This window comes from Acartia tonsa, chromosome 1 (assembly GCF_053477335.1).
Source record: "Acartia tonsa isolate MP-2025a chromosome 1, ASM5347733v1, whole genome shotgun sequence".
Taxonomy (NCBI): domain Eukaryota; kingdom Metazoa; phylum Arthropoda; class Copepoda; order Calanoida; family Acartiidae; genus Acartia; species Acartia tonsa.
In genome coordinates, this window is record NC_137260.1 from 13,957,312 (window position 1) to 13,975,820 (window position 18,509).

The 18,509-nt window shown below is 30.9% G+C and overlaps 1 protein-coding gene across 1 annotated transcript in view; it reads left to right on the top strand.

Moving 5' to 3' along the window:
• The first annotated feature begins 8,246 nt into the window (after nucleotides 1-8,246).
• Nucleotides 8,247-18,509, top strand: part of LOC145328714 (trehalose transporter 1-like protein) — a 31,702-nt gene continuing 21,439 nt past the window's right edge. Inside the window, exon 1 of the mRNA XM_080172516.1 lies at nucleotides 8,247-8,328. Within this exon, the coding sequence (XP_080028642.1) occupies nucleotides 8,275-8,328 (54 nt within the window). The 5' untranslated portion in view covers nucleotides 8,247-8,274. The remainder of the gene's footprint in view (nucleotides 8,329-18,509) is intronic.

Sequence of the window (18,509 nt, forward strand, 5' to 3'; positions counted from 1 at the left end):
AACCCTTCTGTATGTTTCAGTTAATGATTGACATGTTGGGCACTTAATTTAATAATCCAACCAAACAAAAATCGCAACAAGTCCCATAAGTAGTTAAGTCAACGAATAACAAATTCCTATATTAAACTATGGGGACTAGTCTAATAAACAGCCCATTGTCCCATCTCGCTCTGATTAATATATTTTTGTATCTGTATGTTACACTTGCTATTTTCTTTATTTGTATTCTTTTAAACTTAAGATCTTCACTAATTATGGATGTTGTCTTTTTTTTTCCTTGTTAAATCCAATTACCTAATTCTGGATATTCTTTGAGGTTGATAATTACAATTATATTTTATTAAATGGAAAAAGAACAATTTAATCATAATTCAAGATAAAAATTATTTTATCACTAGCGGTTTTGCCCCTAGAGGCATCTAGGGGCCCTTGATAAGTGGGGGGAAGTTGACCCCTCCCCTACTTTCAGTTTTAGTATGTAAAAGAAAAAGTTTTTTTTAAATGTTGGGTAGGAACTAATTTTTTCTAAACTCAAAACTTCTCAGGACCATGAAAAACTTGAACCAAGAAGAACTATATCAGTTAAGCGGTTACAAAGAATCTTCGGTACCGACAGACACCCTCACACACACACACACACACAAACAGACAGACACAGAAACTGTTACTTTTATATAAGGATTAATAGACACTAAACTACTCCTTAATATGTTGATCCTATATCAGTCTAAAAGATAGGTCAATAAAGAAGAACCAAATTGGTCCAGTGCAGCGGTTAGCAAGAACTTCAGGCACAGACAGAAAAAAAACACGGACATCCTATCTTTTTTATACAGGGATATAACTTTTAAACGATAGGAAAATTTTTTTTTCCAGATGATATTTCTCTCCCTGCTTTAAAGCACTATTTATGATACAAAATAGATTGATGTCTGTTTGTCCATCTTTCAGTTTCTGATGCTTAAGAACTGATATGGTTCTTTTTTTACTTTACTATGTAGCTTCTCATTGGTCCTTGGAAGGTTTATAACTTTTTTTAAGAAAGAGAAGAGAAATCGCCCCTTAAAAAAGAACCACAACACACAAAAAAACCTTTTTCTTTTTAAGCCTAAAATAAAAATATAGTTGTTGAATTCAACCTCTTCTTCACCTCTTAAGTTCCCCTAAAGGCCTCTAAGGGCGTAGCCGCTATAGCAAAATAAATATATTCTGTATTGTTTTTATACAGACGGATGAACAAACAGACATACTCTGATTGTAGAGTTTCTGTGTATATATGTATCTTTATAATAAAGTAACAGGTTCTATGTGAGTCTTTGTGAACTATGGTTCTCCTTTACATGGTAGCTTTTCATATGTCCTGGTAAGGTTTATAACTATTTTAGGAAAGGGTACCACCACTATCCCAAGAGAATTAACTCTCCAAAATAAATGTTTTTGACTTATTCATTAAAAAAAACTGTAATTGTAAGGAGGGTTCGACTCCCCCCCCCCTACCCAAGGGCCTCATATGCCTCTAGAGGCGTAGCTGCTGCTAGAAGATTATCCATTAATATAAAGTAGTAAAGTTTTTTATCTGAATCTCAAAATTAGGCAATTAATTATGAATAAAAAAATCACGCAACCTTTCTTTTTAAAAAAATCAATCTTTAAAGTTAAATAATGTGAAAAGTATAAGTTTAAATGAAAAAAAGTCTTTAGTAAATGCTATTTATTTTTGATGATAAAGATTTTGCAAAAGACGTTTTATTGCTATGTTGATCAGAAATATGTTAGAATTTGTTGTTAGGTTTTTTCTACAAATCTTTATATTGAAAGTCTAAATTTGAAAATTGTGATTTTTTTTAAGCTTATAGTATTTATATAAGTTGTTTGTATCTTTAAATAAAAAAAAATATTACAAATCAATTTTTGTTTGTTTTTTATTCAAGATTTTCATATTTTTTTCAATTTTTTTTCAGAACTTTAAATTGGAAAAAAACCAAAAGACCCCGCTAAAATATTTTGTCTCCACCTGGAATCATCAAGGATTTATGTCTATTTTCACCCTACATAGGTCCCAGGGCTCGGCACTTACTTTTGTCTTGATTCAATTGTAGCCCACAGTGACATATTTTATATTCATAATATATCAGGAATAATGAACAATAAATTTTTCTCCCCCCCCCAAAAAAAAAAAAGTTACTATAAAGTGATTTTGCCTTTGGTATAATTTAATTTTGAAACAGAGAGGTAAGATTGGTATATAGGTTAATAAATCTGTCATTATCCTCTCCCTCCTCCTGTAATTTATTATACATTGAAATTGCAATGTTTACAATTCTGTGGTGAGAAAGGTAAGGGGGAGTAACACAATGAAAAAAAAACATTGATTTTATGGAAGTTAGAAAATACATATACCTAAATATGATAAAAAAAATGGTAAAATTAATAATAAAACACGATGTTTTTGCATTTTAGATTAACAGAAATAAATTTTTTTTTATAAAAATTCTATGAATATTTCACTGTGCGGGTGGGATGGAAGTGATATTCAGGCAGGTAGATTAGCCATGCAGTTTCTTCAGGCAGTTATTATAGTAGTACACTTATGTAGTAGTAGAAGGCACTTCAATTCAATAGTACTTATAAAATTTAAATGTGTGATTTTGAATAAAAACATGTCCCAGAAGTGAAATCTTGTTTATTTCTTGTTTTAAATACGTGTTTTAATATACTTGCGTGAAATTTTTATTTTAAGTGAAATTAAAAAGGTAATTTCTGATATTTTGTTGGTTTATTATTATGACTCATATCTTTGAGTGTGAAGAGAAATTTAAGCCACAATATTCTTATTTTGGTAACACGATATATTATTATATCATTCATCATATTTTCATTTATTATTATGATTAATTTAGTTAAGTTAGATGAGTTTCTTAGAATATAAAGAAGATGATTTATAAAGACTTAAAGATATTATATATCGTTCTCTAATTAGTATTTTTTCAATAAAAAGGTTTGTTGTTGGTTCTTGAAGGTATAGCTAACATTAACTGAACCGATATGGTTCTCAGATGGTTTAAGGCTATATTATATTTAAATCTTTGGATGGCTTTCGTCCATTTCTCCATCCCACCCCATTCGATTACAGAGCCTTTAGATGTCGAGGGCTCTGTCATTTAAATTAAAGTGGTAAGGTTTTTTATTTGCCCGTTAAATCTCGCTAATGAACCGGTTTAATTCTCTGTGATAGAGATCATTACCTTTTGGTTTTAGTTTTTTTTTTTTAAGCCCACTCCCTCTCAATTACGAGATGTATACAATAATACCACCCCTGCTATAGCTGCATTTTATAGACAATCTAAAGTAATTTAGACTATCGGCAATAAAGATAGGTATAATGTATCTTATCACAGCATTTTAGAAAGCGTACACAATATTTGGGCAAAAGCTGAGTTTTTATAGTTTTTCGCATCGTATTATAGACATCTTTCCGTGGATATTAAAATGAAAAATTATAAGATTAAACCAATTTTGTTATTTTTATTTTAATATTCGTGGAAAAATTTCTGTAATACGTTGCTATACATGATTTTTCAGTATTGCTGAGAACCGGGTCTAATCCAGCGGATATTAATCGGTTCCGAAACCATACTGTAAAATATTTAACAGATTTTATGGTTACACTTAAAAGTTTATTAAATCGCTTAACCAAATCTACGATTTCAATATTGTACCAAATAGTCTTAGACATTTTTTAGACGTTTTGATTTGTAAAAACATTATTCGTTTAATAGTAGCCTTATTAGTTCTGAATTAATTTAATTCTTGCTGCGTTTTTTTGTTAAAAATGAAATGTCCCAACAATACATGTAAAAAAGCTGAAAGTTGAAAATATTAAAATGCAACGTTTTCACTTTTATATTTTTCAATAATCCTCTTGCATTTAAACAGTTGGGATGTTGAGATTTATTTGTCCCATTAAAATGATATGATTACCATTTTTTCTATCTTGAACTAGTACTGGATAATAGAAGAGAAGGTGCTTTCCCTTAAAGTGCCTATTGAGCACTGAAACCTCTACTTGAGAAGGGAAAGGGAATACTTTTCTTTGGACGGTTTCCCTCAAAGTGCCTAGCCGAGCACTTCCTCCATATTCTTTTATCTAAAAGGGTAGTTTCCAAAATGCATTTGAACTTAATATAGTGAACTGCATATTTTATCCTGGTTAAATGGCTAAACTACATTTATATGGCATATATTTGAAAGAATTTCAATTTTCTACCATGTAGTTTTTAAAATATCAAGACTTGAAAATCGTATTTTTAAATTGCATATGTCACAAAAAGACAATTTTCAAGTCTTGATATTTTAAAAACTACGTGGTAGAAAATTGAATTTATTTCAAATATAATGCTATATAAATGTACTTTAACCCATTAACTAGGAAAAAATATGCGGTTCACTAAATTAAGTTCAAATGCATTTCGTGAAACTACCCCTTTATTTTAAAAATACAGGGCGGGGGGGGGGGGATCACCATCCGTTGTAATCAGGACAAAAATTAATTCTTTTATATGAAGGCTAGTTTCTGTATACTCTTAATTTTGTATTCTTTAACAAATCAAGTTCAGTATTTACAAAGGCCATTATGATTTTTGTTTAAATCAGTAAATACTAATCCTATAATACAACGTAATAAGAATTTTATGTCTGAAGCTTAAGATCTCGGAAATTACTGGTTCAAAAGGGGAGTACTGTTCAAAGAAGCTTTATAAATATCTTACGTGGTTTTAGGCTACTTTCCCCGCCATACCCTAGAGGCAAGTCGCGAAGCAACTCGGCTTAAATATTTTACGAGAGACAAAACCTATCCACCCTCCTAGCTGGTGTAAAGGCAAGGCTTGTATAAAATCAATTTTCTCTTGAGAAAGACAATGAATCAAGACACGCAACACAAACAATTTGTTTCTATTTTTGTTTTTTTCTTCAAACTTTTCAAAATACTAGCGGCTGCGCCCCTTGCATATAGAGGCTGTGCATTCTAATTGATAAGAAACGGCAGACAAGTAGCCTTAAACCATCTCAAGGCTTTGATATAAAGTAATTAGCCTAATACCATCTCGGGACCTATTTGAAGCTTCCCTAACAAGAAGAACTCAATCAGTTCAGTAGTTATTGATAAAAGAGAACCAGTATTTTTTTTATTTTGTGTAATAAGTAAAAATATATTTTAACTGGTTCTTTAAAGCTTAGAATCTCTCACTCCCGTTTGTCTGTCTGTCTGTCTGTACGTAACGCATATTTAATTATTGAAAAAAATGTATATATGTACAAATATTAATATTTTGTTATCTTACAATAACAGAGTATTTTATCATTTCCCTGTTCTGGTTTTTATCTAGATTTGTGTTTGGAACTAGTAATGCAATACTTTAAAGATATCAATTTTTCAATGGAGACATGCACAGCATATTTAGAAAAATAGTTTTGACTCCAGCTTTTGTTTAAGTCAGAATAATCATATTATAAATAATGCTTAATCTATTTTTAATAATATTTTACAATTTCTTTTTAAATTTTAACTGACGCAACTATAAAGGCGTATTGCTAGTATTACGTACAATGTCTTATTAATAAACCACTTTTACTTTCATAAAATTTTACTTCTCTACATATCCTTAATAGCAGCTTAGTTTGATGATGACTTGATTGTAAGAAAAAAGGTCGACAGGCTAGATAAGACATCTTTAAAAAAGATAGTCGGCTGCTTGTCTTAGTCTTGAAATCTAGCATAAACATGTGAGCTGAATCTTGATTTTCATCAAACAGCTGATTTGTGTTGCTGCAGTTTACTTAAAAGTAGGACGACCGGCTTGTTATTGTGGTGTAGAAATTAAAATTACGACAGCGAAATGGATATAGAAAAAACGTGGATATTATGACTGAGGAACAATTGTCGCCAATTTATGTTTCTATTTCCCCTGTCATTTATTGGTTAGTTACTTCATCCAGTAGGATGGGGGGAACGTTATTTTAGCTCGCTACAAGTTTCACTGTATTTGAGTTATTAAAAATGTGATGTAACATCCAAGTGATAATAAATCCATTGTAGTAGACTGCTATGTATTTATCAAACTCTGCAACCATATTAATATTTTCTTGTCTTCTGGCATTTCAGAATTTATTATTCAAGTCTTAAGTTGGATTCTTTTGTATATTTCAAGTGGCTTTGCCTTTAGTCTCTATTTATAGTGCCACTGCCTTCAATTTTATTTAATACATTTGGAAATTAAAACATTTCAAGTATGGCTTCAAAGCCGATTAATATTTGGTGAATTAGAACCTAATCTCAACCATACAAAAATCATGTGTAGCTTCGAATTATAGAAATATTTCAACGAATATTAAAATACAAATCGTAAGATTAATACCAGTTTTGTAAGACCCGGCCTTAACACCACCGGGGCTAAAAAATGGATTCAATCTTAAAATTTTTCTTTTTAATATCCACAAAAAGCTGTTTATAATGCGATGCCATAAATAACTATTATTTGGGTATCGTCTCTTATATCATACTATTTTGGTTTTACCCCTACCATAATTCTATAATAAAGACAAAAACCTGATCCAGAACTAATTCCAGCTTATTTGTACATTTGAACAATATCATCTTAATGGATAAAGATAATATCTTATTTAGATGAGCAGGTAGACAGCCTTCCTCTTTTATGTTTTTGTTAGATTTTAAGAAATTTTGTTATCAAGGTTTCAAAGTTCAGATAAGTCCTTCTTATCTTAAAAATCTGTGAATTGTGTCTCTTTTAGAAGCAAGGCTTTTATGTAACTAAGGTTGACTGTTTTTCATTAGTCAGTCAGTATTGCATATATGTAGAATGATGTCAATCCTAGGTGTTAAATAGCTATTTATCGCATCGTATTATAGACTGATATTGAAATGAAAAATTTTAAGATTTAATGTTATGCTTATTTCAATAATCGTGGAAAATTTATATAGTAAATTACGATGCTAAACATGATTTTTCAGTATGGCTAAAAACTGGTTCTAATCCAGCGGATATTAAGGAGTTTTGAGGCCATACATATATCTATCTATATCTACTTATATAACATATCTTATTAGTTGTTTTTTATATGTCAACATCATTTTCTGGCGTTTTCCTTGCCTGAAATTTTTTTTCAATTTTGAAAATTTGAGTATACCTCCCCCCCCCCCCCCCCCGACAACGAACAACTATTTTAGTTTAGGTTAGGTTAGGTTATAGGCTAGGGAGCAGAGCGCTGCGGCTAGGCAGGCAAGGGGGCCGAGCAATGCGGCTAGGCAGGCAAAAGGGCCGAGTACTGCAGCTAGGGGGGGGGGGGTACTCAATTTTTCAAAATTGAAAAAAAAATTTCTAAGAGGATATTACCCATTTTTTTCTATGCTTCATTGCTAGGTAATGTATATTGTTATCCTTTTATAGTTTACAGAACGGGATTATGCATTTTTTGGAAGAAACATTTAATTAATTCTGTTTCAAGATGTGAAACAAACATATGTTTAAAAATATTTTTGTTATTTTGTTGAAAATTGTTAGGATTTAGTTTGTATTATACAACTTTTAAATTACATAGGGTAAGGCGGGGGAAGTTTCGGTAAGGGGCTATTTTCGGTAATTTCGACCTACCTTCATTAAATGACCTTTTTCTCCATGTTCCTTTCAAATGACAGAAAAAACATAAAATCAAATTTGTTCCTTATTAAATTGCCTACAAAAATTTTCGGTAACTTTTTTGCGGTCAATTTCGGCAAACTTCTAAAAGTCCTAGGATAACGTCCTTTTAGGACCTGATAGTCCTTTCCATAAGCTTTCTACCGGTCTTGGTTTCATTTGAAAATATTAATATTTACCCTATTTTTTTCAAAAAAAACGAAAAAATACCGAAATTTCCCCCCCCCCCTTACCCTAGTGAAATTGTTATAAGAATACAATCCTAAAAAAGATTTTCTTTGCTTAGTACTATGTATATGGATTTATTTTACCTGGATCTTACACCAGATTATTATGTACTCAAATAAAGTAAATCTTTTAGCCGACTAAAATAATGATCCCTCCAATAAAAATAATTCTTTATAGAGAAGCCTTTATCTATGTTTTAGACTGCTTAGATATTTTTTAGCATTGACCGCTAAGTGTATTTTAGTAAGGATTATTAAAAAGATGTTCAAACGCATTATTTACACTTTTGGATAAAAATGGTCCTTGCTTTCAGATCTGAAATAAAATCACAATGGAGGAGGGAGAAAGGCATACAGACACATCTGACACAGCTAATTTTACACAAGTAAGTACGTACATCCCACATGACAGAGCATTACCAATTACCGACAAACTCGTAGGAGTGTAAAGCAAAACCGCAACAGCTTTCGATTGTGGGGATGTAAAATAAGTTTTTACTCTTCTTTTAACAATTAAAGCTAATATATGAATAGACCAAGTCCAAACGTCCTTCTGCTATTTTTGGTAGACCAATAACACAGTCTCATTAGGCTGTTTCTTTACACTAGCTAGTCCCAAAAGTTGTATAATACGTTATCTCGTTGGCTTAGCAACTTTGGGGACTTTTATAGAATTTTGATTGGTTAATTAATTTAGTTGAGTGTCAAAACATTTCAAACACTAATTGTAATCTCCAGAAGGGGTAATTTTGTGTATCGTTATTGGGGATGTGCATCAATTTATCTGCCATTGTCTTATTTCTTTAGATCGCTGCTTGCAAACACTCTTGGAAAAGAATTATGATAATTGACAACTGTTACAATAGACGCATTTTAGACTCTCTAGAACACGTTTTGCGTGTACAACAAAATGAATTTGTACAATGTATTTCAACACTTGCGCAATCAATTAATCAATCAATGATAAGATTATTATCTCTTATACATTTAATGACTCAATTGATATATATCTGATAATAGATAATAGGAATATTGCTTAAATATTGTATAACATGCTTAAAGCTACTCTATAATTTACAATGTTTGTTCGTCCGTCAATAATGCTATTGAATATGTGATTTATAAAGCTCCTATCTTAAAAATCAAATAGTAAGGTTTTAAGCAGATGATCCTAGAAATTGCTTATCTGATAAGGTTGTGTCTTGGGATGATTTTAGACTACACCACCCTCTCTCAAGAAAAGTCTCTAGTTGGTTGAAGTTCACCTACTTGTTTACAGAATTAAGAACATCTTTCTTAGACTATTGCTAATCTACTCTATAACTACCATTGTTCTCAAGCCGTTCTTAAATTTTTATGTTAAAATGTAATCATATTGTCCTGGCTGCTATGTAATATACAGACTGGCTAGAGTGTACGTTTTGTACATTACGCATCGAATCTGTGTACGTTCTGGACGTTATTTTGATATGTGTACGTTACGTATTTTGAAATTTGTACGTTTTACGTTTTTTTTAAAAATAATAAGAATCAAATATTAGCAGAAAATTAATTTGTATGTATTGTACGAAAATTTTAACAAAAACTATAGGTGTATTATATTAAATAAATTCAATATTATCTTAAATTTTCATAGAACAAAAATATGTAGGTAAATTATGCAAATACATATGTTACTATAACTTACCTATAGTTTAAATTTATGGATTTTACATTATTTTTTTTCAAAATTCTTTATATTTAAATATTCCGAGATATCATACGGTGTTCAGTTCAGGATTTAGAAGTCATATTTTTTGGCAACTTGGCTCTGTATTCTAAGAGGGAAAAGAACCATTTCAAGGCCTTAAAACTCATCATGCTGCAGTGTATTTGAAGCTTTCCTACAATTAAGACTTTGACCTATGAAGTAGTTAGTGAGATCTTAATAGACAGAAGAAAAAACTTACTTCTTTTTAAACATTTAGATTAATGAGTGTATTTTCAAAGTATTATTTAAATATATCTTAAAATGGTTATTTTTAGTTTCACGCTCTATGTATTTAATTTTTTACTCTTATTTAGATTTGAAACTTGGAGATGCATTTTCAGACTTTAATTTTAACCTCTAAACATGTCAGATGACGAAGAGGACATTAGAATGAAAATTTTAGTAAATTACTTTTAAAAAATCTTTTTGCTATACTGTTTTTGTAATAATATCCTTGTGTAATCTCATCAAAAGTTCTGTAATATGATATTATTTATTTGATTTTCGTTAATTTTTCGATCTTTCTTAAAATTCTAACTAGAGCTTATCACTTCTTGTCAGAAAATTTTAGTATATTACTTTGGACCAAATCGTTTAGCTACACTTGTTTTTGTAATAACATGTTTGAAAATTCATTTGTTATTTTTTTCAGATGGAAATATTAGATAATCTATAAATTTTATTATAATTCAAAAATGATTTAGAAAATCAGTTGAAGTTTGTTAAGGTAGTTGTAAGTGTTACACCTTAAATTCTGTATTATACTAACTTTTATTATTAAAATTATAATAAGAGTGTACCTATTGTTTATTTACTTAACATCTCACTTAACATACCTTTAGTACACAACATATAGATATTAATGTATTAATATAGACAACTATATGAAAATATACATTATGTGTTTTTATTATGTACGTTTTTTGTACATTTTTTATGTACGTAACGTATTTTTTTGTGTACGTTATGTACGTTTTTTATTTTCAAAATTGACTGGCCAGTCTGAATATAGTAATGATACATGTTTATCAACAACTACTAAGAAGCTTAGCCACTCTATAATTTATTGTGTCTGTTTCTAATATCTTTTGTGTATCTCTAATCTGATTATTATATAATTGTCCCCGCTTTTTTGTTGTTGTTCGGGATAGCGTTAAGTATCACAGTGCCTGTTAAATTGATAGATGGATACCTAATTTTTAAAAGATAGGTTTTCTTTGAACAAAATAATTCTTTTTTTTCTCTTTCCTATTTCTTACTTTTAAATAAAATCTAACAATGTTATCTATAAAATCTAAAATCTAAATTTGATTTCAACATAAACGTGTAGGCTTTGATTTCATCACATGAATAAAATATTTCAAGCTAATTCATTATTAATGTAACATTGATTCATTCTGCTGAAGTGACATTTATCTTTTTTTCTGTGGTTGTATAGTTTTTAAACAAAAACATCCATTATTGAAAAACTACAATAGGTACAAAAGGTACTAAAAGGTTTTGCAATACTAAAATTTCTAGATTAGCCATGGGAAGGAAAATTTGATAAAAATTTTGTACTTTTTTAATCTACAAGTGTCTTTGTCCCCCTATAAATCCGTTTCATAGATTTTTCTGGACACATAATGGCAATTTGATTATTTGCATAAATTTTCACTTTTAAGTGACAATATTTTTAAGACAGTTTTTTTTAATTGAAGTGAAGATCATTTCGTATATTTTCTCAATGGTTTAAGTGATAAAATTTTTTTCTCTAGTAATACCCTGCCAATTTCTTTTTTATCTGATAAATATGGAGCTTAGTTGACAAGAATTTGATCTTATTTCTTTTTAGTAGCGAAGCTACTCTATAATTCACTATGTCCGTCCGTCCGTCAGTCAGTCAGTCCTTCTGTAACGCTATGGGGGAAACGTGATTTTCTCGGCTCCTATTCAAGATAGACAGCTGAAATTTTAGTGAAGATTCATATGACATATGCCCATCTAATCTATACATTGTTTTGTCCGTCTGTCTGTTAATTGGGGTGCTAGATCGATTCCTAGATTTTTACGTTTTTGTAATTTTCTCGATTCCTGTTCAAGATAAATGGCTGGAATTTTCAGGGATTGAATAAATTTATATTTTACATATTTCGATTAAGTTTTATTTAGATGCCTTTATTGGTTGGGGTGCTAGATCGATTCCTAGATTTTTAAGTTTTCATGATTTTTTCAATCCCTATACAAGATAGACAGTTGAAATTTTCAGGGATTGAACAAGATTACTTTATACATAATTCCACCTATTTTTATTAAGATACCTTTATTGGATAGGGGGCTAGATCGATTCCTAGTTTTTCAAGTTTTTGTGATTTTCTCAACTCCTGTTCAAGATAAACGGTTGGATTTTTTAGTGATTAATTAAGTCAACATTCTTCATATTTTGACCAAGTTTTTTAAAGACTTACTTTTTTTGGGGTGCTAAATCGAATTTTAGATTTTAACGTTTTTTCTTATTAGCTTAACAGGGGCGTCCAAGCTTTTTTTTTGGGGGGGGGTAAAAAATTTTAGGGGGGGGGTAATTCGTGTTTGGGGGGGGTAAAATGGCGCGCGAAGCGCGCCGAAATTTTTTTTTACCTCCCCCAAAATTTTTACCCCGGGGGTAAAATTTGATTGGGGGGGGTAATTACCCCCCCTAAAGTCTGTTGGTGGGGGTAAATACTCCCCCAAATCTGTTGGGGGGGGGTAATTACCCCCCCAAACTAATTTACCCCGGGGGTAAAATTTTTGGGGGGGGTAATTTAATTATGTAAAAAAAGCACCTACCTAATCTATTAAGTTAATAAGTACTATCCTATAACATAAGGAAGTAGTAAGTAAGGTTTATTTGACTATAGCTTCAGATTTCATTACTTTTAATACTGAGTTCTCCTTTTTAGGAAAGCTTCACATAGATCCCATGATGGTTCCACACTATTATAGGTCAATCCTTTGAGTGGTTTTAGGCTATTTTTCTCCTCCCTTTTTACCCTTTAGAAAACACGAGTTCTTAGATGCTTAGGGCGCCACTTCTATCCTATTATATAAAGTAGTAAGCGTTTTTTTTGTTTGTCCCGAAGGATCTCGCTTACCGCTGAACCGATATTGTTCTCCTTTACAGTGAAGCTTCTTATAGGTCCTGGGAAGGTTTTAAACTATTTTTGAGGAGCGTGTCTTCACCCCCTACCCCCTAAAAAATCTTTTTGTTTACTCTTTTGAAACTCAAATTTAAAATGGGATGAGGTCCACTTTTCCCCCTCCTACCTTAAGTGCCCCTAGAGCTCTAGGGGCGTAGCCGCTAGTTTAAATATATAGTAGTATCTCATTCTTTAGAACATAAAAATACAATAATTAACTCACTAACCAATGAACCAATATGATTATACTTTAAAGTGAAGCGTCTTATAGGTCCTGGTAAGTTTTATAACTAGTTTACTCCCTCCCCCCCCCCAAAAAAAAAATTTCAGTAAAATTTTTTTTTTAAGAACATTTATTTTGGGGGGGGTAATTACCCCCCCGAAAAAATTTTTTTAAAGAACATTTCTTTTGGGGGGGGTAATTACCCCCCAAAAATGGTTTGGGGGGGTAAATACCCCCCCCAAAATCGTTGGGGGTGGGTAATTTTTTTTTTGGGGGGGTATTGTTCACAAAATTTTGGGGGTGCCAAATGGCCCATTACCCCCCCCCCCCCTTGGACGCCTATGTAGCTTAATGCTTCAAAAAAACATTATACAATATACATTTTAAAAGGTTTCGTGATTTTTGTTATTGAAGTTTTTTTATTACATACTCTATAGATCATTTCCAGTTGTCTATTTATAGTTTTTGAGCTTTGCTACTTATGGATGTTGTCATCCTTGTTTGTTACTATTATCAAACAATTTATTCATAGCTAAAATCTACAGTCAAAATCATTATCACAATATACTTTATTCTCTGCTTTTAAACTAATATTTACCAGAATAATTTTCCTTTCTGGTTTGATCCTTTCAAAAGTTCCTATTTAATGCGTAAAATTCTCATCATCCTTTCACCTTTTACCAATCTTTGTTATCTTTCTCGTATTCATTCGAATCCGGTGGATAGGAACCGGTTCTCATCCATACGAAAAAACTATGTCTAGCATCGTATTATATCCAGTTTCTACGAATATAGAAATGTACAATCATAAGATTAAAACTAGTTTTTTAGCCGGTGCCTTCAGTACCTCGGGGCTAAAAAACAAGTTTTAATCTTATAATTGTACATTCTATATCCGCGGAAAGCCGTTTATAACACGATTCGAGAAATAACTATTCCCGCATTTTCCCATGGAATGCGTACAATTGCGTACAGACAAATCATTGTACCATGCAGAAACAAAAATAATGATTTAACCAAATTATCTAGAAAACACCGGATCATTTGTATTTTCTCTCAGGGAGGCAGAGACAATGGCGGATAAATAAATCATTTTTTTTCAAAGCTACCACATTAGAATTTCATATATAAATTAGAGGGGAGATAAATTTATTGTCAATGATTCTATCCCTGTTTCCCTGATGTACTCTGGATAATTCTTAAGCAAATATTGCATTTCCAACTGAAAGTTAATAGAAACTTTTAGTTTGTTTAAAGGAAGCCTGCAAGAAATACCACGCTTTAACTACTGAAAGACTGCCACAAGTAGACCAAATACCCCAAATTTGAAGCCTTCAGCTTCTATAACAAAAAAGTTCTAGGCATTTTAAAATGACATTTTATGTACAATGAAAATTTTGAAAGAATTGCAATGCTCATGTTGAAAACTTTGAAATTAAACTACGTGGCCTAGAAACAAAATTATAAGCTTATTTTTGTCATAAATTTAGGTTTCCAGTAACTAATTATATTTTTACAATAAAAATACCCATTTTTATAGTCAAAATCATTAAAAAAAATTAAGTTTTACTTGCGTTGTACCGAATGTACTGTAGCCAATCAGAAGGCTGAATCAGCTTAACAACCAATCACAGCTAAGCTTGTATTAGTTTACCCCTTTGTTTCCGCTATGATTTTTGTTTAAAAATTCAATTTAAATCGAATATTTTTCATAGATTTTGACTATGAAATGTGGTGTTTTTATTGTAAAAACGTAATCAGTTACAGATAATCTAAGTTTCTGACAAAGATAAGGTTATAATTTTGTGTCTAGGCGACGTAATTTAATATTGTTTTTTCTTTTATGAGCATTGGAAATCTTTCAAAAATTCCATTGTACATAAAATGCTTTTTTGAAATGCCTAGAACTTTTTTGTTATTGAAGCTGAAGGCTTTAAATTTGGGTTATTGGGTCTTCTTGTGGCAGTCTTTCAGCAGTTAAAGCGTGTTTTTTCTTGCTGGCGTCCTTTAAGTCATTGTTCAATTAATAAAGGTACAAAGAAAGAGAGGGAATGTCTGATTGAGCCAATAGGAGAATCGCATCGGAATTTACATTGGATCTCATTGGTTGAAATTATGTACACATTTTCCTACGAAGGCATGTTTTTTTTCATTTCATACATACATAAAAGTCAGCTGTTAACAGTATATTTTCTTAGTAGAAAGCTTTGCGGAATCAGAATTAATTGCCCAAAAATTTCGTTTACAATTTGAAAGCTTGAAACAAAGTTGGATTCTTAAAAAAAAAGTTAGGCTGGCAACTCGCTGGTGAGGCAAAATTACTTTTGTGAAAAATCCTCCAAAATCGAATAAAAAAATTTACAAAAATGAAATAAAATCTTAAGAGGGTTATTAACATATGATTTTGTTTAATTTTTGTAGATTTTTAATGTGCTTTTGGATGATTTTTCACAAAAATAATTTTGCCTCACTATCGAATAGCGAGTCTATCATTTTTTAAGAATCCACATCAGCTTGAGTCGAAAGTAAACAATACTTTTGTCTGCTAGGAATGTTCTCTCTTAGATTTGACGAAAAAAGGGTTCAGAATATTCTTCTACTCTTCTATTTCTATTGTTCAATTAAAATAATTATACATTTATCCTTTGTAAGTTAAATCATGTTTAGATTTAATTCAAAAGTAAATAAAAAGATTTTAACAACTTTTAAAAAAAATATTTACTCAATTAAAAAAAAACTACGAGCAAGCTTTTGAAAAATTATGTCAGATAAGATCAAGCCTTTTAAAAGTTTTTTTTTAAGGGGGGGGGGGATATTTCCGTGGCCCACTACTTATTTCCAAAACAGCATAGGTAATCTTTTTATTTCTGACATTTAAGGATTTCTAAGATTTGCTTTTACCTGTTTTAATTCGAGCTACCTGTAAACTATCATGATTTTCTGTAATGCTTTTTTTCTACTTTCGATATTCTATGTAGTAAAATTCTCTTTTCTTCCTGAAAACTAAACAAAACTAAAAAGTTCAGGAGGATAATTTTAGGGATATATAATAATGTAATGTATCTAAGCTCCCTAAAAACACTCCTTGGAACTCTCCCTTTATAATTTTATGGTTCTTGTATTTTCTAATAACTATATTTTTTTCTTTTTGGTGCTGACTTTGCAATATTACATTTCCAATCAACCAGGGATACAAAAGACAATGCATAAACATTTCCAGTATGGCTTCCAAACCACTTAATAGCCGTTGTATTAAAACCGGTTCTCAGCAATACAGAAATATCATGTATAGTATGTTTCTGACAGATAAACAAACGGTCAATTTGAGTTATAGAGTAGATTGGCTACTAAACTATAAGGTAGTTACGTACCAAAAATGTGCCAATTCCTGTGTAAAGTAATACGAAGAAATATGAAATCATTTCCCGTTTTTCTCTTCATTTTCTTCATTAACGTTTTATCAACCTGATTTATTCATGATTAAATTTTAGTTCCGTCAAAATTATTTGTTGTATATTTTAGATTTTTGTTGACATTGATTTTTAAACGGGAGGGGGGGGGGTATAGATGTATATACAGACAACCCAAAATTTTACCCAACCCTAAAATTTTTGGATAAAACTTTTTTTTAAAGACCTATATGTTATTAATTATGGCAATTATGCGAAAAATGCCTTAAACTGTATAGAAATTGTGTATGCAAATCACACAAAGATCTCATTTGGAGACGTCATTTCAAAGAGATTGTCATCACTTATGTTTGAATAGATGCTCAGTTTTTAAAGAACTGTTATAATTTACCTCTTTTTGTTAAATGACTTGTGAAAAGAGGAATTTTGCATTGTGGCTTACAAGTTTCTCAGTGATGATTTATTTGCTATTGATATCTCCTTGCTCTTTTTACAAATGATGTATCAATAAGCACATAAATTTGAATATTTAAAACTTGTTTTGTACATCTAAAGCTCTAATTCCAAAGGACATTTTTGTTAAAACAAAACAGGCAAAAAGTTTGTCAAAAAAGTTTACTCTTTACAAAATATGAAACTCACAATTTTTCAATGATATGCTATATGTTTGGATATATTTATTGATCTTTAAAGTTTCACAGTTTCAAATCTAAGGTTAAAAAAAATAAAGAAAAAAAATTCATAGAAGAATTTAACTAATTTTTGTAGAATTGACCACTTGCTGAATAGGCAAGAAATGCATTAGGAAAGAGGTTCTTCTCAAATCTATAAGTCCATATTCTAGAAACATCTCAGTTTATAAAGTAGGAAGGAGCTTCACAAGTACTAATTCTAAAAACATCACATGATACATAGTGAGAAAATAGTTTTCTCAAATCTGTAAGACCATATTCTAAAAACATCTCAGTTTATGTAGTAGGAAGGGGTTTCATACAGTGTGCCGGAGCCGTATAATTTTGATGCGGCTCCGGCTCCGGCTCCGGCTCCGCGGAGCCGTATTTGGAAATACGGCTCCCGGCTCCAGCTCCGGCTCCGGCTCCTACCTTAAAATTAATATATCAATTTTTTTTCATTATTGAATTTGATAAAATAAAATAAATAATATGAAATATTTTGCTTTTATTTGATTAAAGCTATATAAAAGTAGAAGGATGTGTGTCTATTTGTTAAGTAACAATAGTTTTTCAGTTTATTATATGAAAATAGACCGTTGCCAAATTATAATATTACTTTAAAAAATCATTTTTAGCTAGTCCGGAGCCGGAGCCGTTTTTAACGAAAAATACGGCTCCGGATCCGGCTCCGGCTCCACCAAAAATGTTGCTGCTCCCGGCTCCCGGCTCCGGCTCCGGCTCCGGCTCCAGAACACTGGTTTCATAAGTTCATATTCAATAGATATCATATGATACATAATATGACATGGATTTAAACCTACAAGTCCTCTAGAAACAACCTGAATAGATTATGAAGAGTTCTTCTTTAAGTCCATATTCTAGAAACATCTCAGTTTATGTAGTAGGAAAGATCTTTATAAGTCCATATTCTCAAAGCATCACATGATATGATAGACATTAAATTTCTTTTCAAACCTAAAAGCCTTATTCTAGAAACATCACATGAAACATAGTTAAAAATGGGTTCTTATTCTTAAGGGTATATCTTATTAGTAATGGAGATCTTTTTATCTGCCCATCATATTTGATTTTAATTCATTTTTCTTGTTGGTTATACCTTATACCTGGTGGAAAATATAACTAAATATGCCAAAAAGATTTTCTGTAATTTCAAAACAAAAATTTGAGTAAAAATTTTGAGGCCTTTGATGAGTATGTTAATATAGATTTTGCATGGGAGTGCATTATTCCCAGAATTTCTAGGCCAATAAAATACATATTTATATATTTGGACATACACGATTTTACTCCTCATTTTAGATGATTTTCATTTGTACTGCCACTTTAGCCAGGGA